This window comes from Lagenorhynchus albirostris, chromosome 8 (genome assembly GCF_949774975.1).
Source record: "Lagenorhynchus albirostris chromosome 8, mLagAlb1.1, whole genome shotgun sequence".
NCBI classification, from domain to species: Eukaryota; Metazoa; Chordata; class Mammalia; order Artiodactyla; family Delphinidae; genus Lagenorhynchus; species Lagenorhynchus albirostris.
The window spans coordinates 84,946,526-84,970,632 of NC_083102.1; the positions used below are offsets into that span (position 1 = coordinate 84,946,526).

General features: G+C 39.9%; 1 protein-coding gene across 1 annotated transcript in view; it reads left to right on the forward strand.

The window, feature by feature from the left end:
* Positions 1-24,107, forward strand: part of MAGI2 (membrane associated guanylate kinase, WW and PDZ domain containing 2) — a gene marked incomplete at its 5' end in the record, with an annotated part of 1,082,576 nt that overhangs the window by 909,415 nt on the left and 149,054 nt on the right. Inside the window, 4 exons of the mRNA XM_060156186.1 lie at positions 181-370; positions 9,140-9,181; positions 16,228-16,319; positions 22,993-23,185. Of these exons, the coding sequence (XP_060012169.1) occupies positions 181-370; positions 9,140-9,181; positions 16,228-16,319; positions 22,993-23,185 (517 nt within the window). The remainder of the gene's footprint in view (positions 1-180; positions 371-9,139; positions 9,182-16,227; positions 16,320-22,992; positions 23,186-24,107) is intronic.

Sequence of the window (24,107 nt, forward strand, 5' to 3'; positions counted from 1 at the left end):
TTATTATATAGAAATAGAATCTCTCAAGGCACTTATACCAAAGTTTTGAATGTTTTGTGAAAGAAAAGTCTACAGGGCAAGAAAGTCAAACTTAAAGGTGAGGGCTGTGGTATGCGACAAGGGAAACAGCAAGAAAGAGTTCATTGTCAGTCATTTTCTCTGTTCTCTTTCACTTTCCAGATAACAGACCGATGGGAGAATCAAGGCAGTCCTCAAACGAGTCTATCTGCTCCGGCCATACCGCAGAACCTGCCCTTCCCACCCGCCCTTCACAGGAGTTCATTTCCTGACTCAACAGAGGCCTTTGACCCAAGGAAGCCTGACCCATATGAGCTCTACGAGAAATCTAGAGCCATTTATGAAAGTAGGCGTAAGTGAAAGCCACAAAAAACAAGGGTGTATTAATAACAGCTGAAGCCCTGACAGGAGATATATTGAGGCTGAAATGATCTGGCGTGGTGATTTTATATTCTGAGCTTCAAAATGTATCTCAAAAGTAAAGCCAGCTGATCGAAACTTTTCTTTCAAAAAGAAAGAAAAAAGCCTGTCAACTCAGAAAAAGCTTATATCTTTTGGTTTTAAATTTTGTTTCCTACTTTATTCCCCCTAAGCCCCTGAGAAAAATCAGGAATGTATTTGGGGGGCCAGGGGTGGGTAATAGGGGAAGAGGTTGGTAGTTTTATTTAAGCCACCAGATAATAAGAAGAAATGGTTGGGATTTTTATGTTTAATCTGATCTTGAATCTGAAGCCTAGATTTCCTTAGAGCCATGAATGTAGTCATTGAAGATTTTAGGAATGTGAGTAAAACGTTAGCCAAGTCCTTCCAACTCACAATGGTGAAAGTAATGGTTCCGAAAGCAACACAGAGCAGGTACCAATCACTTCTACCGGAAATTCCACTTCTTGTTTAATTCACTGGGGCCCATTTGAAAGTTAACTCGTAAAATATCGTGTAGGCACTTGTCATCCTATTTGAAGGTCTTCTAAAATTATTTCATTGCACTTTATAAATATTAGAAAACAGAGCTTTTTAATATTGCATATACGTTCATTGTACCTCTTTCCACCATCTCACAGGTCATCTCTTTTGAATGTTAGAGGACAGGAATCCAAACGGCATGAATGTATAATATATGAGGAAAATACACAATACAATATGAACTTAAGTAATGGATTGAAAAAATTAGCCTAGTGAGAAGGGTTTGGTTCCGGGCGCTCCCATTTACGGTCTGCTGATTTCCTTTGTTTTGGTGTTCCGCCAGTGTCTTCTTTCCAACTTTATCATCTGAAGCATGAATAGCAAGTTTTAAGTTGTGTGTTATCTCAGAGGATCTCAAATCTGCTTACTCTTTGATGAGCCCAGGGGCTGAGAATTACACCCCCAGCTGGTAAGGGGAAAAGTAGACATATCCCTTTGCCCATCCTCTACAACTCTCTGTAAAAGTAATTTTGGTTGATAAACTAGTTAGGATAGCAGGCCATTGAGAAATCATCTTTATCAAAATAAACCTCCACCACCCCGCCCCTCTGCCACTTTATAAAAATAATTGGCTATCTCAGGCCTGCTGTATTTGATTCTTCTCCTTCTGGCAGAACGACTGAAATGTCTTTAAAGGGCTGTAGAGTTAGAATGTTTTTGCTGTGATAGAATTAGAACGAAGTAGGCATTTTTCACTGTATAATACAGGGTATGAATTCAGGGTATTAATGGTCATTATACTGAAAAAACCTGACAAGATTTCAGCACAGTTCTTAATACCTTTTCTGCTTCAATAACCAAGTATTTATTGAATACCCACTTGGCCCTCAGTACCATGGGGAGATACCAAAGTTGAGTAAAATGTCCTGCTCTCACGAATTTAACTGGGAGACAAGAAGAATAAATATAAACAAGTAGAGATCAGGATACAGGTGAAGTTCTAACTCAGAAGGTGGAATATATCATCCTCCTGTCCTTGGCTTGTTGAATTTTGTGGTTACCTGTAGGGAGCGTCAAGAGATGCTTCCTCCTGTTTTTGTCCCTTCATTAGTCATTGTTACCATCCTTTTGCTGTTTCCCGACCAATGCAAGGCTTTATTATTCAGGACAAAGGCCATGTTGGTATTTATTCCGTCTTTTCTCTATGGTGTCTGATGCTGTTGTGTCCTCAGTTTGTGAGCAGGAATTGTGCATGACCTTCTTTTCAACCCTAAACGAATTCCGATTTCTTTAGCCAGCCCCTGCAATGCTCCTTCTCTTCATTGCCCTTCCGCTCCTCACCTGTAACAAACATAGCAAACCAATCTGCCTTAACCTCCCACGACTTTCTTTATCAGTCCTCCTCTGGGAGCTCTGTACCCCCTTTGCCTTGCGTCCTAAGCCACTTGAACAACAAAATCCTGACTGCCCGCGGAGCCCTGCATGTGCTCTGCGGCTGCCTCTCTCATCTCACAACCCCCCGCCCCTACTTCTTGCTTTCTCAGCTCTCTCTAATGTTTCTAAGGTCACGAAAATGTTTTCAGGGTCACGACTCTTAGGCGCCAAAAGAGGGCAAGCTCATTTCCTTTCCCATCCTTCTCTTTCTATCCTGTTATTTCATGACACTAAATGGAGTGTGAATGAAACACAGAAATCATGTCAAGGTAAGAAAAACTCTGCCCTGAAGACGAAGGAAGCCAAAAAAACACGGCACCGCTTTCTCTAATCTCTGGATAGCTAATCGGTTCAGTCTGTTTTTCTCAGTTTCACGTGCCAGGGTCTTGATAGAACAGAACAGACCTTTGCCCTCTATATATACAACCTGTTTCCAAGTGTGGAAAAAGTTTCATTCTCTCATTTAAAGTTTCAGAGCAATGCTCAAAAAGAATGTTTTGTAATGAATGGAGGGAAAGCTCAATCTATTTCTCATCATCTTCAGATAGGGTTTTCTTTTAATGACCGTGAAATGCGTGCATCTAAACAAAAGACCCATATTTGAAATTTTGTGAACCACTCTATTCTTATTCTTTTGAATTACATGCATAACATTTAGCTTTGGCTCTATTTATTGTGTCCCCAGACTTTTTCCTTGGAGAAAAAATAGTGGGACCACAGAAAGTACGGAAGGGAATCCTAACCACAGCTGTCTAAACCAAGTCCTTTGACATTTTCCCTGACCTGTAGTGATCTCATGGTATCCTCCTTTACAGCTAGGTCTAATGCTGAACAGAATTTTTGCATCCACGTTCAAAACTGGGTTGCAGTAACCAAATAAAAGAATGTACCTCCACCCACAAGCTTCTGCTATACAGAGCTACAGAATGTTTGTTATATCCAGGCTGTCAAGAAGTATTTGGATTCAAATCACTAGTCCCCTGCAAATGATGGAAATTTATCAAATGATGTAAATGATGCTGTGCCTCATTTGGCTCGTAATTAGATTATGCTGACATTTTAATACGCATGTACAGGACATCTTAATAAAGATGTATTCCTGAAAAAAAAAATGCTGTGATTTTAAACAAAGACAACCGTAGGATACTAGAGCCACAGGAAACAGAACATGGCAAGTACAAGCTTACGAGGGGAAGGCTAGAAACACCTCCTGTCTTCATAAGATCTTCTTATGATGACATGGGACTTGAGAGGAAGAAGATTCTTCCACCCAGCAGGCAAGGCAATGCCTCTGACTTCAGAGCATCAGGCAGAGTGCCCAGAAGTGGCGTCTTTAGGCTCCACATCAATTAACAAGAATGTATGAAACAGTATGTGTCTAGACTCTGCTGCGCACTCCACAAGAGAAAAATCATGAGACATAATCTCTGCTCACGTGAAGCTTACAGTGAAACTGGGGACAAAAACATAGGAAAGCAATTCCTGAATGACATTGTATTATATAACAGAGCAAATAATATCAGTATTTTAACAAGCAAAATGTGCAGTAAATATAGACAATAGTTTAAATATAATTAGACAATTAGACCCATAATTTCTCGTTCCATGTGCAAAATTGATATTTAATCAGGAGAATGTCTTGTGTTAAATATCTTTTTTTTTTTTTTTTTTTCTTTTCTGTATGCGGGCCTCTCACTGCTGCGGCCTCTCCCATTGCGGAGCACAGGCTCCGGACGCGCAAGCCCAGCGGCCACAGCTCACGGGCCCAGCCGCTCCGCAGCATGCGGGATCCTCCCGGACCGGGGCACGAACCCGTGTCCCCTGCATTGGCAGGTGGACTCTCAACCACTGCACCACCAGGGAAGCCCTTAAATATCTTTTAATTATCAAAAATCTCATTAGTTCTCATTGGAGAGCTCCACGCAAAAAGAAAGTTTTTCCAGATTAACTTCATTCCACCTAAGCTTAAAGCTTGTATACATAATAGAAGAACCATGCCTAAATAGTCCACAAAGAAATTTTGACCAGTGGCGTTTCTGGGTTTCCATGTTAGTTATTCAACTAACATGACCCTATTATCATTACCAGCAATTTCCAGAAAATAGCAAAAATCTACCCACCCTCATCTCTATCCAGTACTTTTAGATAAATCTCACTTTCCTTTGTGTAATAGCCTCTGTTGATAATTGACTTCTTGCTGTTTCCGTTACATGGATTTTTAAAAATTGAAAGCAGAGAAAAATACCCACCTTTGTGTAATGAGATAAGCCATGGTATTTTTTTTTTCTTTTTTTGCGGTACGCGGGCCTCTCACTGTTGCGGCCTCTCCCGTTGCGGAGCACAGGCTCCGGACACGCAGGCTCAGCGGCCATGGCTCACGGGCCCAGCCGCTCCGTGGCGTGTGGGATCTTCCCGGACCAGGGCGCGAACCCATGTCCCCTGCATCGGCAGGTAGACTCTCAACCACTGCGCCACCAGGGAAGCCCAAGCCATGGTATTTTTTATTCCTCCTTTTCCCATAAATCTCATGCAAGAAAGACTAATTTTCTTTGCAGTTACAAGAGGAAAGGCTTGAATTGTCTGGGTTTGTATGCTAACACTTTAACTGTTGGGCTCCGTACACCATTTCTAACATTGGGGGGAAAAGACTATTTCTAAAGGCCCTCACTGCTTTCCGTCCTCCTATCTCCTCCTGCCATTCTTTCTGTATATGTGATTGCATCATTGCTTCATCCACATATGTCTGATATGATAGGAAACATTTTATAGTGGCCTACTTACCCGTAAGACTACTTATTGCCAGTTTGCCTGAGACAGTCCTGCTCTGCATTGTCCTGGCATAATTACTAGCTCCCCTTTCACGCTCCAGACTGTCCTCATTTGATATGACTTCCGTTTACTATGTAGTCTGTTAAAGAGATAGACATCGTTACTGTCCAAGAAAAGCATACATCTAAATTTGAATACAAATTTTAAAGCCTACTCAGATAAATAATTTCTTTCAAGCTAATTTGTTTGGCTCCCTGAGTTTTTGTCCGTACATGTTTTATCCCTAATTTCAGGTAAAGATGTATGTGGTAACTTGTTTTGGTAGCCAAACACCCAGTGAACTCCTTCCATACCCAGAAAACCATACAGATGTGCAAGTCTAGAGCATGGCAAACTAAGTAGAAAATGTATGGCAGTGAGGCCTTACTCATTTAAGTGAAGAGAAATTCTTATTCTTATCACAGAGAACAAATCAGATTCATCACCACAATAATCACAGGACCAAAAGGGAGTTAATTTTGTCTGTCCTTCTGCTCCTAAGGAAGACTGTACGCACATAACTGCGGAAAAAATGGCTATCCTGGCTCCTCTTTTTAATGCCAAACAAGGCAATACAAAGTGTTTCCCAGAGAAAATGAGTATGGCTTACTTTGGAATCTTACAAAATAAAGTTTTGATCATGCTAAGGAACTTGATCATTTAGGAATGAGGGCCATGTCCTGCTGCTTCACTTTTCTTTAAGTCAGACTTATTCTAAAGTTTTATCTTGTCACCTCAGCTCATGGGGCCATTTCTTGGGCATACTCCCCACTGCAGCCTCAGAAGCTGGAGCAGACAAGCTGATGAAAACCAAAAGATACAGAGAAGAAAAATCCTTGTTCCCTGAAACTCTTCCCTAATGATTCTATCCCTTGGTATGAACCCAAGCTGAATGATGACTGAGGTTGTCCAAACTTTTTTTTCTTCACATTGAACCTTGGTTATTATGAATAAACAATTTATGAGGTACAACATGTCCAAACTCCTTTGCAGTAAGACATCACTCAAATGTAGATCATAAAAGTGTCAGGGATCCATATGGTATAATGTGCCTTCTGGTAGGACCTCTTTAGAACAGAAATTCCTCTGGAATTTCTTCAAAATGAGCTCACACAATCAGTCTTTCTTTTGAGAAATTAGGAAGCATTCACCCATAATAAGCAATGAGTATTGTACCAAAGGTGGTAATCAAGAGTAACCACAGGCCAGTTAAAGAGCATAATGGAGGAGCAAGACTGTTTTTAATACTATATTTGAAATGAAATTATAATTGATAGCTGATCAGAAATGGACCATTGTGTTTGTCACGTCTGTGGCCTTTATCCTGCACTTTTGTTGTTCATTGTGGAATTCTTTCATTGTTCAGTATTGTAATGTGCATATAATTCATAACTTATCCCAAATGGGTGGTGGTATTTCTAAACCATCTGTTTTTTCTGCTGCTCTTTCCTTGTTATTAGTGAGCAAGAGTTGTAGTTTGCACTGTCTCCCATCCTAACGGCAGAGCTATTTGGGAAGCCGGGGTGGTGTAAAAATACCGTACACTGCAGCACAGCGCTCGAGGCTCTAAATGGAAACTGATGGTGGGAACCATAACACATATGGTAGATGCACTGGGCTCAGAACCAGAGCTGTGAAGCTTCTGCTCGAGCCTTCTTTTCTCCATTCTCCTTTGCCCTTGTGGTTAAATACTCAATACAGTCAAGCTGGAAACATCAATAGGTTTAGGGAAGGTTTTGATCAGTTCATGGCTGCGCAGCTATTCAGTGATCATGAAAGGCTGCCTTGGCTTCTAGGAGAACATCTACACATCTGAACGCTGCTAGATCAAGCCCTGGACAAATGTGCTTGGACACTGTTGGAGTCCAGTGGCCTGTGGGTGGCCCAGTACTACCCGCAGATGTTCTCTGGAGCACTATTTTATTTTAGTGAAAAATCAAAATAAGATGATATGTAAATGTTAAGACATTTTTATCAGTGACTTTAATATCAGAATCATAAAAAGACCAGAAAATTTTAATAACATTATCATTTAAAATGTTCTCAACTGTACTATGAAGGTTAATTTCCTGTACCTTGTTCAGGAAAACTGTTATTGCTGTCTTGAGTATAATTTATGTTATGGTTTGATCTGTGAAAAAAAAAATTGCCTTTCAGTCAGAGTTTCTGATACATCACATTATGCGTCACTTTGCAGTTATAGTATGTTGGAAAAGAGATCGGTAGGTCCAGTTAACTTTGCCATTTTTCATATGTAAATTTTAATTTGGAAATCTAATTTCAAAAATAGTATTTTTGAGGGCTTCCCTGGTGGCGCAGTGGTTGAGAGTCCGCCTGCCAATGCAGGGGACACGGGTTCGTGCCCCAGTCTGGGAAGATCCCACATGCCACGGAGCGCCTGGGCCCGTGAGCCATGGCCGCTGAGCCTGTGCGTCTGGAGCCTGTGCTCTGCAACGGGAGAGGCCACAACAGTGAGAGGCCCGCGTACTACAAAAAAAAAATATATATATATTTTTGAGTAGCTTTGTAAGTAACTAGAGTATTATATTTCTAGCAGTTCATTTTAGTAGAGAAAGAAATCGCTAAGTAATAAAGATAGTGAAATAAAAGTTAGGTTGGAGACACGTTTTTCCCCATGTATTTTAGAAATTAGATTCAATCCGATAGCTTATAAATTTATTTCATTCAGTAGTTTAAAACTTAATGCTCCGGGAATCAGACAGGGGATAAAACGGGGTGGAAATGTGAGAAGTAAACTCTAAAATCAGTCCTTGGTTGAAAGTTATTTAGTTTGTCAAAGCATTTTGGTGGTAGCACAAGTTGACAGTGTAACCCAGAGTACTTCCATGAATAAAAATGAGGCCATCGGGGCTGCAGTAAACTGAGTCTAATTGCTGATGGCAAGTAGGTCCTAGTGAGATTATGATAATGTAAAGTGTCACCTTTACAACTAATGGAAATGTTTAGAAGGGACCAATCTTCCATCCCTGTTACAGCTCCATCTTTATGATGAAACGATATTTCTCAATTCATAATCCTAAGCAGTCACAGTAAACATGGAGGTTTTTTAAAAAAATAACCGTTCTGCTGGAAAACTAATTTACTGTGAAAAGACAGATCGCCTGGAAGGGAGTCTCATTCTCCTCATGAGTGAGGCTAGCTGTGCAGGGTACCCTGGGGAACAGCCTCATTATCGCCCTCAAGAGGCTTCTATTTCATTTTTTGTGTTGAATAGTATAGAACTCTTTATTCAAAGCAAACAAAGCTCAGTAAGAAAGCAATCAGAATTTGGTCTTCTTTTAAGTTCTTAAGTTTAATGATAAAATACCCATTATTTTCTTAGTACTTCATACATATATTATGGAATATATATAGTATTTTACACTCACGTCCATAAACTTTTATGTTATTTGTAGCATAGATGACATCATAGTTCTCATGAAGGATCCCTGTTGCTAATATAGACCAATTTTACTCAACTACTTATACATAACTTCATCTATCCAAATAATTGTAAGTGTCAAAATATTTGGACTGGTGTACGTAAGTCAACATAATCATTGATTGAAGTTTTCACTTTTCAGTGTTTGGTGGCACAATATCATAACATGATTTCAAAGACCTTTATTTATTGTGTGTATATTTGGGGTTCTGGATTGACTTTACTTTCAAATAAGCATTCTTATAATGAGAATCAGAGCTTAATGTTTGGAAATAATGATCTCTTTTTCCATTCTGATCTACAAGAATTCAGATTTTTGCCTGCATGTGAAAGAAATACATTTACAGACATATTCATGTACATAAAACCAGGTAAATCTGTCCACTAACTTCCATAGATTTTAGAGAAAAAAAAAATCATTAAACGCGAGAACAAGAATGGGAGCGAGTTCTAATTGAAACCAAACAAAAGTAAAGATGAATTTTAAAATGCCGTAAACGAATTTCAATTTTAATTCCCCATTTTCCCATCCAGAACAAGTGCCACCAAGGACCAGTTTTCGAATGGATTCCTCTGGCAAGTATTCTTCAGTACTCACAGTCCTGTGAATGCAACGTCTTCCATTCTGTGTAACAAATCATTCTTCTGAGTAGCATCAGTTAATTAGTATATAATCACCATGTTAATTTCACTCACCCCGCACAGGCGCATATTTAAGGTAGAGGGCAAGGCTCACTACGTTTGGCCTGATGGCTGCCAAGGAAACAAACAAACAAAAGACAAAGGAAAATAGTCATATTCATTAAGTTCTTTCATAAAATGCTTTAGTAAAAGATTAGATTCAAAGCCAGGTACTAAAGAAAGCCACCAGATTGACTAAATCCACACTAGCCAATACAGAAGTTTCTAGACACATGTGGCTATTAGGGGCTTGAAATGTGGCCACTCTGAATTTGGATGTGCTGTAAGACGTGCGTAAATCCACACCAGATTTCAAAAGCTTAGTACAAAAAAAAAAGAGAAATGTATAATATCTCATTAATTATTTTTTAATATTGATTAATGCTTAAATAATATTTTGGATATATTAGGTTAAATGTATATTATTAAAATTGATTGTACCTATTTCTTTTTGCTTTTTAAAATGTGGTCAATAGAAATGTTTAAATCACCAGTGTAACTTACATTTTGTTTATTTTGGACAGCACTGGACTAGATAAATAGAAATAAGAAGCTAGAGTATCTCAAGAGATTTGAAATTTAGACATTTCCGAGGACTTATTAAAAATATTGCTAATGTAGAATGAAATTCTTTTCACATCAAGTAAATACCTGTATCAATTTAATTTTTTTAAACCATGCCAATTATAAAGTGCTACATTTCAATAGTATTTTAAGTTAGAATAGCGTAGTTTCAAGTTTAAGAGCTTTTAGCTATAATAAATTAATTTACTTAAAAGAAAAATTTTGACCTAATTATTCTGAAAATAGTTATTAATTTGGTTTGGACTGAAATATTTAATGTTATGGAAATGAAGGAGGTAAAGGAATATTCATATTTTCTTACTCTTAGGAAGTGCTTTGAACAGCAGGTTAGACCACTGGATGGAAAGTGAGAACACTGAAACAATTGTAGAAAAGAACGTTTCATAACAATAGTACTGTTTCAGGTCTGTGGGCTCACAGCACACATCTCTAGAGTGTTTCCATGACAACAGCTCATTATCCATCTCAGCATGTTCTAACACCCCTTGGAGAATATATGTGCTTGAGATCATTTCATTCTGTAAGTTTCCATGTCATTTTTTTTGGATATGTAGAAAATACGGGAGATGTTGCTTAGCATTGTGTCCCCAAATAATGTCTAAAGTATTTGTTTAGCTTGGTCTGAAAATGTTTAAAGCATTATTATTCTTAGTATATAAGAATATATGACTGTAAACTCCTTGTAATTTTGAAGAATATCCTATAACCAGAGGAAAACTGAGGCCTAGTGATTACAGCTGCAAAATGAAAGCAGGATTTAATTTGAGATTCTAAACCTCAGCTTCCTGGCCACGGCAAGCACATTTCTTGAAAATTTCAGCTTCTGAAGGTATTTTATTTAAAAACAAAAGAAGAAAGAGAAGAACTCAAGAGCTTACATTACCTTGATATATGCGCAAAATGATATTTTTACATTTCAAGAAATATACATTACTTGAAAGAGAAAAGTTATAATGTAGTTTGAGTGTATTATACTACTATGCAATCCAGATTTTCAGGAAAAGAACAATCCAAATATTTTGTTCAGTGTCCACACAAGTTAGGAAACTATTTTGGAAAATTATGACTCCATCCAAAATAAGTAGAACTCCTATACTATTTCTCATATTTATAAAATGTTCCTTATCAAATTATGTGTCATGATTTTGAATCGACTAAATTTATCATAATTACAAGGTATTTTACTAACTTTAGCTGCAGAAGATGCTTAGGTACAGAGGTAAAATTGACGGTAGGAAGTCCTAATGTAATTATGAAGCTAAGTGAAAACTCAGTAGAAGAATAACGCTGTGGTTTATTAGGTACACTAGATTGGCGAGTATATTTAAACAAATTCAAGAAACATTTAAGCAACTCCTACACGCTGTGCATATGGAATATTATAGATAGACAAAGATAATTATGCCATCACCAAGGGAGAATGTTAATAAGAGCAATGAATCCATAGTCAGGACCTTTGAATGAACAATCCCACCCAAAGACAAGAAAACTAGGGTGTGGCGTATCACGGAAACCAAGAGTAGAAATCCCTTCTGGAAGGAGACCTTTTCTTGTTTAGAAACAATAGAAATCAGGCGTCATAAAGGGTGCGTCGACAGTATCAAATGAGACACAGAAATCGATCACAATGCGAATCACAAGAAAAATCACAAGAAAAACAATCACAAGAAAAAAATGGCCATTGGATTTGGTCATTAGGATGTCATCAAAGACCTTAAAGAGAGCAATTCAGTAATGCCAAGAGAACAGAAACCAGACCATCAGGAGTAAGTCAGACATGAGAGAGAGTGAAGGCTTCCGTAGAGACCACTCTTTCAAGAGAGAAATGGATGGGGAGAGCAAGGGAGTATTTCAGATGGGAAAATCTGAGTTTATTTGAAAGCTTTGGTTATTTGAAGAGTACCAAACAGAGAGTGGGAGATGGCTTCTACTATGGCTAAAACATGTCTGGCCACATTCATATTACCAAAGGTATAAAGAGAAAAAAGTAGAGAGAAGGGATTATTTTAAGACAAGAATGTGTTAGTTATTTACCTGGTAATGTTAGATTTGATCAATAAAAACTATTTAATTCCTGTTTAATTCATTTTGTATCTAGAGTGCATTGGAAATCCAGATGCCAGGGACATTTTTTCTTTTTTTTTGGCAGGGACATATTTAATAACCACCTTTGATTCTTGATTCCTTCCTCGTACTGTCTTTTCTAGATCTCTTTCCAAGGAAAAGCCAAAAATTTAATACTTTTTCAAGAGGAAAAATTGAATGAATTCATTATCTGTGTCAAAATGTGATAATAAGCCTGTGGTACTTATGTTTAATTAAAACATGAAAGGGGATTCAAGTACCAAAATTTAATTGACGTGTTTACAGCAGCATTCCATGTGCCAAATTAATCCATAAAAATGCCATTCTTTGCATTTTTGAAGCTTGAATCCATTCACAAAATTAATCAGTTGTGTTCAGTCACCCATCCTTTTTCCTGAAGCGGTGCACAGAACCGTGTCTTTCAAAAGCTATACCAAGGGTACGTATAGCATGTGAAGTCTTCCTGGCGTCTTAGTACAAAATAAGAATCAGCTTTTGAAATTCTGCTTTTCTTTATTATGACGGAGGTTACCCTGCTACCTGGATGTAGCTTTTTCAATATTATTGAGAGCCCAGGATTAATCAGGACTTGTAAATTCCATTTCTGTAGCTTGCCACCGTGGTCATGCGAAGTCCCATCTGGGACGAGGATCTTAAGATGCATTATTTCATAATTCCTGAGGATCCTAGGACCCAGCTTCTAAGGAACAAGCAACACTGGCCATGGCTAACCATTGAACACCAACGTCCAAAGAGTTTTCTGACTCTCTTAGTCCGTTTCTTCACAATGACTGCCTCATCTTGAGTTGCACCAAGAAATGCCTGAGAGCACCCCTCACAGTTCTGCGAAAAGGAAAAAGAAGAAGAAAAAAAAAAGAGCACAGATACAGACTGAACACAAAGACAGAAGAAAAAAAAAAAGGGATGTTGGTAGGGGCATGATTGAGTGACATCCAGAGTGACTCAGGTCCCACTAGGTGTCCCCCAGACCCCTTCATCTAACAGCCTGCCAGGTGCATGGTTTGCAAACCAACTGGAGAGAGGGGTGAGGATTGTTAAATTCTATAACAGTGGGGTGAAGAGTTGCCCTTGAATTTCTTTGCTTTAAGTCCTTGCATTGACAGGGGAAGAGATAAAGCATGATAACAATCATTTTAAGTATGTCATCAGACCAGAAGAGCAGCTAAAGGAGAGTATCAGAAACATTGTAATCTTTCAAGAGAGCTAACAAAGCAGGAAGGGAGAAAAGTAATGTTTCCAGTTATGTGCATATAGTGTTAGTTATTTTCTAAAGCCAGACTCACATGGATGGGTGAAGGGAGGGAGAAACAAAGGAAAAATTCTCTTTCTGAAAGCTCTTATTTTCCTTAAGCAATAACAAAAAAAAAAAGAAAAAGAAAAAAATAAACTGCCTTAAGGCACAGTCCATCATTTAAACTTTTTTTTCCAGTTGGCTATTTCTCTTAAGTTTCCACGCCCTGCAGCCTCTGAGTCTGTTCAGAATTAACAAAGAAATAAAAAGTAAATTACATCTGCAGGCATACTTCTCTAACGGGTCTCTTTTTGCCTCTCTACGGGCACATGTGCCATGAAGCTGGCCGTCTTGGCCTGGAAGAACGGAGGGTGAAGATGATGTGGTTGGCATATATCACCCTATATTTGAAATCAGAGTGGTCAGGGCAGTAGTCAGGGGATCGGAACGTCACCAAAATGCACACAAAGAATGGGGGGGGGATATATTCCCTGCTTACATCTTCAGAGTTCTTCAGAGTTAAATAAAATTAACTAGCAAACATAGATCTATATTTTTCTCCTAAATATAAAGGAGTCCTGAGTCATTCATTAAGGAAAAGCTTTCCAATTCTCCCAGGAATCACAACAACCTCTGACACGACAGCTCCCTTGTACCTTGGCACATCTCAAAAATGCCATTACTGGGATTGTTATGATTTCAGCATTTCCTCGGGGGAAAGTTTTCCTTAGCAAATAAAATGGATCACACGGTAAAGTCCTTGTAGAGCTCCTCATGCAATATGGATTGGTGCTGAAGCCACTGGAGGAACAATTTCTCACTTACCATACTCAGCAGCAATGCAAAAATGAGACTATCTACAAGTAAATGGAAGGTTCTGGTTAAACATACGCTAGCTGTATCATTTTGAATGTCGAAAGTATATCGTGCTCTCTTTGTGATTTTTACGTATATATGGTCTCGAGTCCTCTAAGCTTAAAGGAACCTAGAGAAGAGATTGATGGGAGCAGCATATAACCAAGTTTTAGAGGTTTGAACGGCGAATGGGTATTATCCTCCCCTCTCCCCTCGCCTTTCTGCCTGTGTTGGGAGAAAAACAGGTACCTGCCATGACTCTGTAGGGCTGCTCCACTTGCCTCCAGAGTCCTGAAGGTTTAGCACACACCCCAATATGTGATTTCATATATAATGTTGTAGACCTCGGAATAAACTGAGTTCAAAAGTCAGTTGAGACTTGTAGAGTGTAGGGCAAAGTTTTCATTCTCCTTTTACCACTCAACTCTAACAAAGTGTTTAAGAGGAACTGAATTTTTCTAAGTTGTCGTACCTTTAAAATATGAATGATTATACAGTTCATAAAGGATGACTAATGGATGTGGAAATCCAGTTGGTTATTCTTCTTTGAGTTTTATATTTGTCACTGAATGGGAAAGACTTTGGTTATACATGCATCTGGTCCTAAAAGGGCACGAAAGTCATAGAATCTTGGACCATGTGACTTGGACATATATACGTATGTACTTATATGGCTGATTCAGCTTTTTTTTTCCTTGAGAACACTAGACAGGCAATCAGCTTATGCCTACATTTCAGAAGTGAGTGACTTGCCTTTCACATATCACTGGAAATGCTTTGCTCAGGTTGGAGGGCACAAAGGCAAGCCCTGTTCTGTTGTGCTCTGTTTACTGCATCACTTCAGCAGCTCCACTTACTGTAGAGTCTGGAAAAGATTTGCCTGGCCATCACTTATTGAGTGTCTCTCTCAACTATGGCTATTACTGTATACCCAGATGGCTCAGACATAAGCTTCCTGTCTCATGAGGATTCTCCTCTGAAATCCCATCCCAATTTCCAAAACCATCCTGCTTAAGCAAGGAGAATTTAACTTAATACTTGCATCTATCAATTCTAATACCTCCTTTAAACCATTAAGGCCCAAAGATCACTAAATACTTCTTAAGCAAAGGATGGCATTAATAAGCATTCCCCAAAGTTGCTAATCATTGATTAACATCCTAACAGTGGCCTTGAAAGTATACACAGCCCCGTCATGATTGAGATATTTGCCCCTGGGGAAGGTTCAAAGGGCCAGGGGCAGGGGGTAAGGTTAAATCACATTTAAATCATATTCTCTTTAAAAAGTTAAAATATTTTTTATGGTTTTAGTTTATTCTAGGGTTGAAAAAAAAATGACAGAAGAGTTTCCCAGCTTATTTTTAAGTACATTTCTGTTCTTTCAGCTAACTACAGAAAAATATCCCTTGTCTAGTTTATTTTGAATATGTTTACAGAGTCAGTAGTGAATCCACTAGTGGCTTCCACATTTTAAAATGTTCGGGGGATAAGAGTTCACTTAGACCCAGGCAAATTTCTGTCCCTGAGTTATGAAAAACCTAAAGGAGTTTGTCAGAAAATCAAAACTTCACCCAAACCTCAATAGAGAAAAGTTCAGATTTTCTATTTTCTAACTGTAACAGTTTTAAAAGAGACACCTTCTATGAGGTGTAAGTTTATATCCCCCTCCCCTACACACACTAAATGGGACACATCAAGTCATAAACAGCTACTAGTAAATTACTAAGTAGTCCTTTACCAGGTACTTCCAGGGCGTTGCCATCTGTTCTCTCATACTTCTAAAACAATTGTTCTAGTCAGAGTAACATCGCCAAAGTGACAGCCAATCTTCTTGAGGGCAATCTCAATCCTTTCAGGAAGATGAAGAATTACGGAGGCCTTGATTTTTCTTTTCACTCAGAAAATTTTTGTGCTCTTTCTGCCTATGGCAATACCCTAGTAATGCCCTTGGCTGGTCAGTGCTAATCCAGAGACTACCTAATTTTGGAATACCTACTTTTTTGTTACCATATATTTTTTTCTTATCCTCTGTGCTTTTCACCGACTCTAACGGCACTCTCATTAATCACACCCGCAAAATTAATCCATCTCATCGGCGTGTTCAGTCCCTCGTGGGTTGGGGGGAGGCAGGACTCATCACTCAGTGGGGTCTCCTCTATGCCAGGTCCGGATTACAAGGAGCTGGATGTTCACCTTCGCAGGATGCAGTCTGGATTTGGCTTCAGAATCCTCGGGGGAGATGAGCCTGGACAGCCTGTGAGTTGATTCTCTTTATTTCCACACTTTGGGTTATATTGTGTGTGTATGGGTGAAGGGAAAAATCATTCAGTATCGTATACAAAAAGAAATCTTTTAGGACTCACGTAAAAGTTTTTTGAGGCTTGCTTTATTTGTTTTTTTCTTGGTATTTAAGTTTTCAAAACATGCCAGTGTTTCCATATCATCATAAATCAATGCACATTTCATGAAGAGAGGGACATTACTCTTTCTTAAAATGGATTGGATTCCTCTTCAATATTTCAATGATTTACTTGTGTTGGACCCCTAGTCTCTCTGGGCAGCAGCTCACAGATAAACATGCAGTATGACAGAAGATACATGCGAGGAGATGACTTGCAACAGCAGAATGGTGTATGTTTTCAATCACAACTACCGGGGAGAGAAAACACGGGGATAAACAGAAGTAAAATCAAGTTCAATGCTGCAGAATCTCACCAGGTTTGAATTAGGGGATTACCATGAGAGGATGTTCAGGAAGTCAACTTCAGTTGGCACAATATTGGGAATTTGCGAGGGGCTCTGGAGAAATTACATATATGATACATCAGAGTGACTGCATAAAATAACAATATTCATTAATACACACAAAAAACACAGCAAAGCGAGACTTGTGAGCATGTATTAAAATAACAGCCATAAAACACTCCTTGTAAAAGACGTGTCTTAAGTGGGACCCAGTGTGACTATGTCAGGTTCATAAAAGGTTCATAAGTGGTCCCTAAGCACTGAAATACAGTCAGGTCCCTTTTCATACATAAATACAAGTAAAAGATTAAACTGTAAAATAAATGTAAGGGGAAACAACGAAGTTCCAGTTCTTCCCGTAATGCTTACTTCAATACAGTCTGAGATACACAGTTCTTACTTTGCTGGACTCCCACCACCTCCGTAGGCTCATGCTTTGTCTGCTTTGTGGGTAAACTAGCACCACATTCGTAGCACCGTCTTCTCTTCGCCCGTCTCCCCCTCTTCAGAGATAGAAGGGACTGCATCTCCCACTCTTCAGAGATAGAAGGGATTGCATGACTGAGTTATAGGAAAGGCATAGTGTCAGCTGACTCCAGGAGGGAATGGTCTAGCTGATCTTGGCCTGGCACAGAAACTAGAGAATTGTTACCCAAATGGAATATATATCGCTGAGAATGAAGCTCAGGTGTTTGAGTGCAGCCGGTGGTTACCGCCAGCCTCAGGACAGCTTTCTGCCGGGTTGGTACACAGGTTCCCGGGTTCCCAGCCCTTCTGAACATTGGCTTTACACTCCTGAGTCCTTTCTCCCCTCCGGTGGGCAGGCATTCAGTATTTATGATAAACCTCTTCAGATTACGTTTTGCTGGTTATCCTCATTGTGTTTAGATTTACTCTGGTTTATTCTTTGAATTGAATGATTTAAGACACGCTCAGGCTGCACATTACAATTCTGACAGTGAAACCATAAAGCAGAAGCCTAAATCTCCCTGAAGCATTCAAAGCCAGAATATAGTGTCTTGAAGACCAGAATGTTGCACCTCAGAAAGATTATATCAGGAAGGGTAAGTCTACTGTAAATATCTCCCATATGCCTTTCCTTCCTGCTTTCCTCCACTGTAAGTCCAGAGATAATATACAAACAAAATGCACTAGCCTCAGTTAATTGCTGATGTGCTACAAAGGAGAGGCGCCTGACGTGACTGGGTCCCCACCCGCAGGAGGTCTCATAAATTATATCAAATGGGTTTCTGCCTTCATATAGACAAAATGGTATTGACATCTCAGGGTGCGCATTAAACGCATTAAACACGACAGCACGGCATTTGGCTAATAATGAACAGCAGGACTCCAGCTCAAATAAGCATATGGGCATTTTTTCCTGCAAGAGGAAATAATTTTCACAGTTAACTAACAATAGAAATAGAAAGAAATGAGAAATTGCTACAAAGCAATGATAATGGGATTTCCAGCTGTGAGCTGCAAAGACATGGGAAGGCATTAAGATGGAAAGGCTTGGAAAACACTGCAGTGGAGAAAGGCCTGTGTGGAGAAAAACTGTTCATGGAAAGAGAGGCGATGATAGACAGGGACCTTGGCATGCGAGTCCGGTGCGAACTTGTGGAAGAGTTTCAGAAGGCTAGGGCTGGAAATCTGCTTGCCACCTTGTCAAGTCACCCTGGGCTGTAATTATTGCAGATCAGACCTGCTGGGTTTAGACTGACATTAGGTAGTGTGGGAAAGAATTAAAGGACTTAAAAGGACTGAAAAGGTGGTTTTGGTTTTGTTTGTTGCTTAGTTTTGGTTCTCTGTTTTGTGTTAGTTTTTTCCCCTGGCTTACGGGGATATCAGCCACTTGAATGTGAATTGCTGTTATTTCATATCAAATACATCATTTTGTTCTGTGCCTTCATAGCCTTTAAGATAAAGTGAAGTTGTGGAGTTTTTGATTCTTTTTTTTTTTTTTTAACAAAAGATAGTTGGAAAGATAAGGCCAGGTCACTTGTTTGGGGGGGGGGTGTCTGTGTGGAGGGGTCTTCCTTGATCTGTTTTGCCACCAAGCTGCTCCTTCAGGGCCAAAGCAAGAGAGGCAGGATAAGGAACTCCTCCAAGGGCAATGAGAAAGCTGCTGAGCAGGTCCTCAGAGGTTGAAGGACCCAGTGAGGTCAGAGGGATGTGATGAGTAGAGCGAGGCCAGTGTTGGCTGGGAAGGCTCACTGGCCAGTATAGCCAGGGGTCAGCAAGATCAGAAGGAAAGTATAGCCTGATGGGTCAGGGAGCCCAGGCCATGCACTCAGCAGATCTGGAAAGTGATCAGTACGATGGGGCAGGAGGCTCAAGCCAGGCACCCGAGGGAAAGTCCCTCAGTGGACTTGGAACGTGACCAGTGAGACCATAGCTTCTGGGTCCACTGGGCCAAGTGAGAATACTCAGAACCTTGCTACTCAAATCGCGTTAGATCTACAGACCAGAAGCACCCAACACCTCCTGGGAGCTTGTTAAACATGCAGAATCTCAGGTTAAACCCCAGGCCTGTAGAATCAGACTCTCGGGGTAGATGCAGAATTCTGTTTCAACAGGCTCACGGTGTGATTCACGTGCACCCTAAAGTCTGAGAACTACTGATTTAAAGGATCAGATATCCTGAAGTGTGTTTTCGAGAGCTTAGATGAACATTAAGAATGTATATATGGAAGTCAATGTGAGTTGACTTAACAGTTAACAGTGCAAGAGTTAACAGTGCAAGAAGGAATCATAGATTATCCTATCCAGATAGGAAATAAACTACTCAAATGTGTCAAGTGTACAAAGCATATTCAAATTAAAGGAAAAAAAAAAGTTGTAGGTTATTTTCTTTCCTGAATAGAGAGGCACATAGAGCTAGCTCTGTGTCAGCAGTGAAATGCAGGGCACAAAGGTGTAAACTGGCCAAAGGCTAAGGAACAACAGCAGCGTGAGAGGCAGAAGCAGTGACAGCTCACGTGGTCAGCCTCTTCCCAGCGGCAGTTCCTGAAGGAAGGAGCAAGTGTAACTCATGTATGTAGCTCATGGACGAGCCGCTCTCATGCCTGCTCCAGTTCCCCACGCTGAGCTCAGTTCAAGTTTCTTTCATAACTATGACAACCTTTCTCTGAAAAAGGTAGAGGGTGGATTATACAATGTGATTATACAATAATATATATATTGTTAATAATTTTACAATACTGTATAATAAGCTGTATTGAAGTATTATATTGAATACACTATTTAGAAATAAATATGTAAGATTTGATAGAACAAAGTAAAGTTTGAAGATGAAAGCTTCAAGTTTAAAAAAAAAAGTATCCAGTGAACTTCAATCTTTGCTCAAATGTCAGCTTCTCGTTGAGGCCTGATCTAACCTGCCCTAACTCCACCTCAGCCGCATAGCTGACACCCGCCCATCATCCTACTTTGCTCTGCTTTTTTCATAGTACGTGCCTGCTAGCATACAATATAATTTTTACATTTATTACTGTCTGACCACTAGAATGGCTCTATAGAACAGGGATTTTGTTTTGTTTTGTTTTGTTTGTGGTACACGGGCCTCTCACTGTTGTGGCCTCTCCCTTTGCAGAGCACAGGCTCCGGATGCGCAGGCCCAGCGGCCGTGGCTCACGGGCCTAGCTGCTCCGCAGCATGTGGGATCTTCCCAGACCGGGGCACGAACCCATGTCCCCTGCATCGGCAGGCAGACTCTCAACCACTGCACCACCAGGGAAGCCCCCAAGGGATTTTTGTTTATTGTTCACTGATGGATTCCTTGCACCTAGAAGTGTCCCTGGACTCAATGAATATTTGCTGGATAAATGAATTAATTAGCGAGGAGAGTACTTCATATCACAGCAATAAAACAGAAAAACAGATGTTTTACTGTGGTTCTCCTTTTAATGGATGATATTAAGCTAGTAACACAGAAGATAACTTCAAGAGTATATCTTTGCTGTTTTCCTACAGCAGGAGAGGAATGAGAATTTTCCTATGTGAAATTTTGTTTTTACTATTTTTGTAGAGTGCCCAATTGCAATGGTGGCTCTCTTAGTTGTAACATGTTTTTTTAATTCCTTTTCATCAGTTAGAATCAAAGTGTTCTAAGTGTTCTAAGCTATAGAATCAGAACTATAGCTTAATGTTGGTAATTAAGCTAAGAATTTCTCTAGCCATTTTTTCTCTGTTACTAGCTATAAACTCTCCCACTGAGGCATACAGGAAATCTAAAGGTTGAAGCATTTTCTTTGGGCTAACCCAGCTAAATGCAGCTTTTCATGGGGCAGTGGAGGAACATAAACATTCATTTTAACTGGCTTTTGCACAAAGCACTTAATAAATCTTTGAAGTGCTCCATAGCGGGTTGAGTCTTTTGAAGAATAGATTGGAATATCTTTAGAAAGAAACTCATAAATTAAGGTTGACAGGACAATAAGGGAAAATGGAAAATATCAGAAGCATGCCCGACTGCTGGACTACAGCATATGGGCACAGCCATTTGCTGTGGCCCAGCCGTCCAAGGCTGGCAATGTGTTTCCTGTGAGAGCAATAATGAATCCATCATCAGAGCACCAATATTCAACAAGGAAGCAAATCTATTCTCTACTCTCCACTCCCCACCCTCCCCCAAGAATAGGGAAAAAACTGCCGTGTGGTAGGGAATTTTCGTTCCTCTGGATAAAGAGAGCTATTCAGTGGACCAAGGCTATGAAGTCCTCAGGAAAAAAGAGAAAACCCTCCAGACCATAATTCTGCATATACCTGAGGAGGTCTGGGCATCCAGATCTGTGTTGACAGGCCACACTGAGCAGTGTGACCAAGTAAGAAGGAATCGTCTGCTGCCAAACCTACTGACACACAAGGCTGCAGGTCGTGATGGAGCAGCTCTGCAAATTAACTGGAATCCACAGATCTGAGGTTTGAAAGAAATTAGTGCCTGAAAGAAATCAATCCGTGAGCAAGGGACCATTTTATAGACTTAAAATACAACCTAGAATGTAGCCTCTGTAATATTATCAGACTAATGGTAACCACTGCCTTTAGATGCTGTGAGGCTAAGCCACTTGGCAAAAGAAAAACTATCCTTTTGAACTCTGTTGTCCATGAGTTGGAAAAATTGTAGATTAAATAGCAAAACTAAAATATTGAGTGCTGTTGCCTTTCCTCTGAGAAAGAAAAAAAGCCTTGCTAATGGACACTAATTTGAGTGTTTCTAATGGGAAGTAGGAAACCTTACATCGTTATGCCTTGTGTCACGGTCCCTGGTTCAGAGATTTATAACAATATGCACATTTCCCAGATGTGTACCTCCAAATTTCCTGGTATGGTGGCCACCTAAACAGCAGAAGCATTGCAGGGGACAGGCAGAACTGGGGACATCCTTTGTGCAGAGGAAGTGCTCTAAGAAAGTATTCAAAGAAATGGAGCAAACATCTGGAGGAGATTTGACTGTTCTTAAAGTAGGTCAACTGTCCAGGGAAGGCCAGCCGTGAGTTCTGCTTTGTTTTGTTTTATCCTTAACTCCAACTTTTGAAAGCAAAGCAAAAATTAAAAGATAAAAAACACTTTGAACCTTCATCTGAATTTAATAATATACAGCAGGTAGTTTCCCCTGACATTTTTCAAGCACTCACTACGTGCCCTGAGCAAAGTTAAATGCTTCCCATGCACTATTTCTTTCGCTTCTCCCAACAACTCCATGAAGTAGGTCCTATCATTTTATTTCCCCATTTTTGCAGGTGAAGAAACCGAGGCTTGCGGAGATTGAAAAGCCTTGCCCACGGCACACAAATAAAGAAGTGGAGCTAGGATTCCATCCCCAGTTTGTTTCAATTCAAAGCCTGTGTACGGTGGCCAATGACATCAGGTTATTTGGGTTTAAGGGTGATAGCTTATGAACCAGTTAGCAAGTGTCCCCCAGACTTCATGGCCATCAGGAGCAAGTCCAAAACATTTATTTCTCTGAGAAGAGTTAGCAACCTGGAAGAGTTAGGAGGGCATCCTTTCAGCCTCTCATTTTTCATTTTTCAAGTACATGTTCAGATTTGGGGCAGAGGGTGTGAACAGGGAATAAAATCTTCTACTGAGTTACTTGGTAGGTAAGTAGATAGATGGAAGAAAGGAAGGAAGGAAGGAGGTTTGAAACATAAACATCCTTTTCTTCTCACTGCTTGTCTAGATTTTGATTGGAGCTGTCATTGCCATGGGATCAGCCGACAGAGATGGCCGCCTACACCCGGGAGATGAGCTCGTCTATGTGGATGGGATTCCAGTGGCTGGCAAGACCCACCGCTATGTCATCGACCTTATGCACCATGCAGCCCGGAACGGGCAGGTCAACCTCACTGTGAGAAGAAAGGTGCTATGTGGAGGTATGTAACTCGAACCAGCAGCAAGAGTTGCGGGTTAGGTGGTGAGATGCTTTTGTGAGTCAGGGTCAGGACACTGGAGACAACATTTTAAATCAGTTTCTATATTACATGAGGGAAAAGACCAACCTCGCTATGCCAGATGTAACTATGATGTTGAAAGTGCAGATTTTCACCCCGCTAGTACATTTCTAAGCCGTCTTTGAGGCTGACATTTTCCATGGAGTCATTAAAAATTTCTAGCAAAGCCTGAGGCTAATTTAAGATATGCATGCTCTTTGCTTTTTGGTAGATGCTAGGTATAAGAAGAACATTATAATAGTGAAAAATATAGCTTTTGAAAATGTTCCTCATTGTGTTTACAAGCCAAGAAACACAGCATTTTGATACCATAAAAAGGCAACTAGGATGGAAAATTAACTTCCTTTATAGAGCCTGATAAATGGTAACAATAAAATGATTACTCTGATTTAGAAAAATACAGCTATATGTCACTCTGAGAAAGCACAATTCATATAACTCCAAAGTTACGAAACAGAGAAATTAGAAGTAATTATTCCTTTTACAACCTTTACAGCTTCATGAAAGAATCCACCAAAGAAAAACTTTTAAAAGTCAGCCCTCTTAGTCATATGATTCAATTTAGCTCTCTTTACCATCTCTCAACCCCCCAAAAAAAGATTTCTGTTTATGAGGAATATGTCCATTACAAGCATTATACTGTTTTTTATCCTCTGAGCACTCAGTAATATTGGGAATATTGTCCCAAACCGCTTGTGCTTTCTTTGCCCTATGAATTACAGGAGCGACAGTGCCAAAGATGTTCCGTCGTCACCTGCCCCGGTGGCCTGCTGGCCTCTCTACTCAGCCCTGGACTGCTCCTCATACACAGTGATCAATACTAGAATTAAGAGGGACCTTAGAA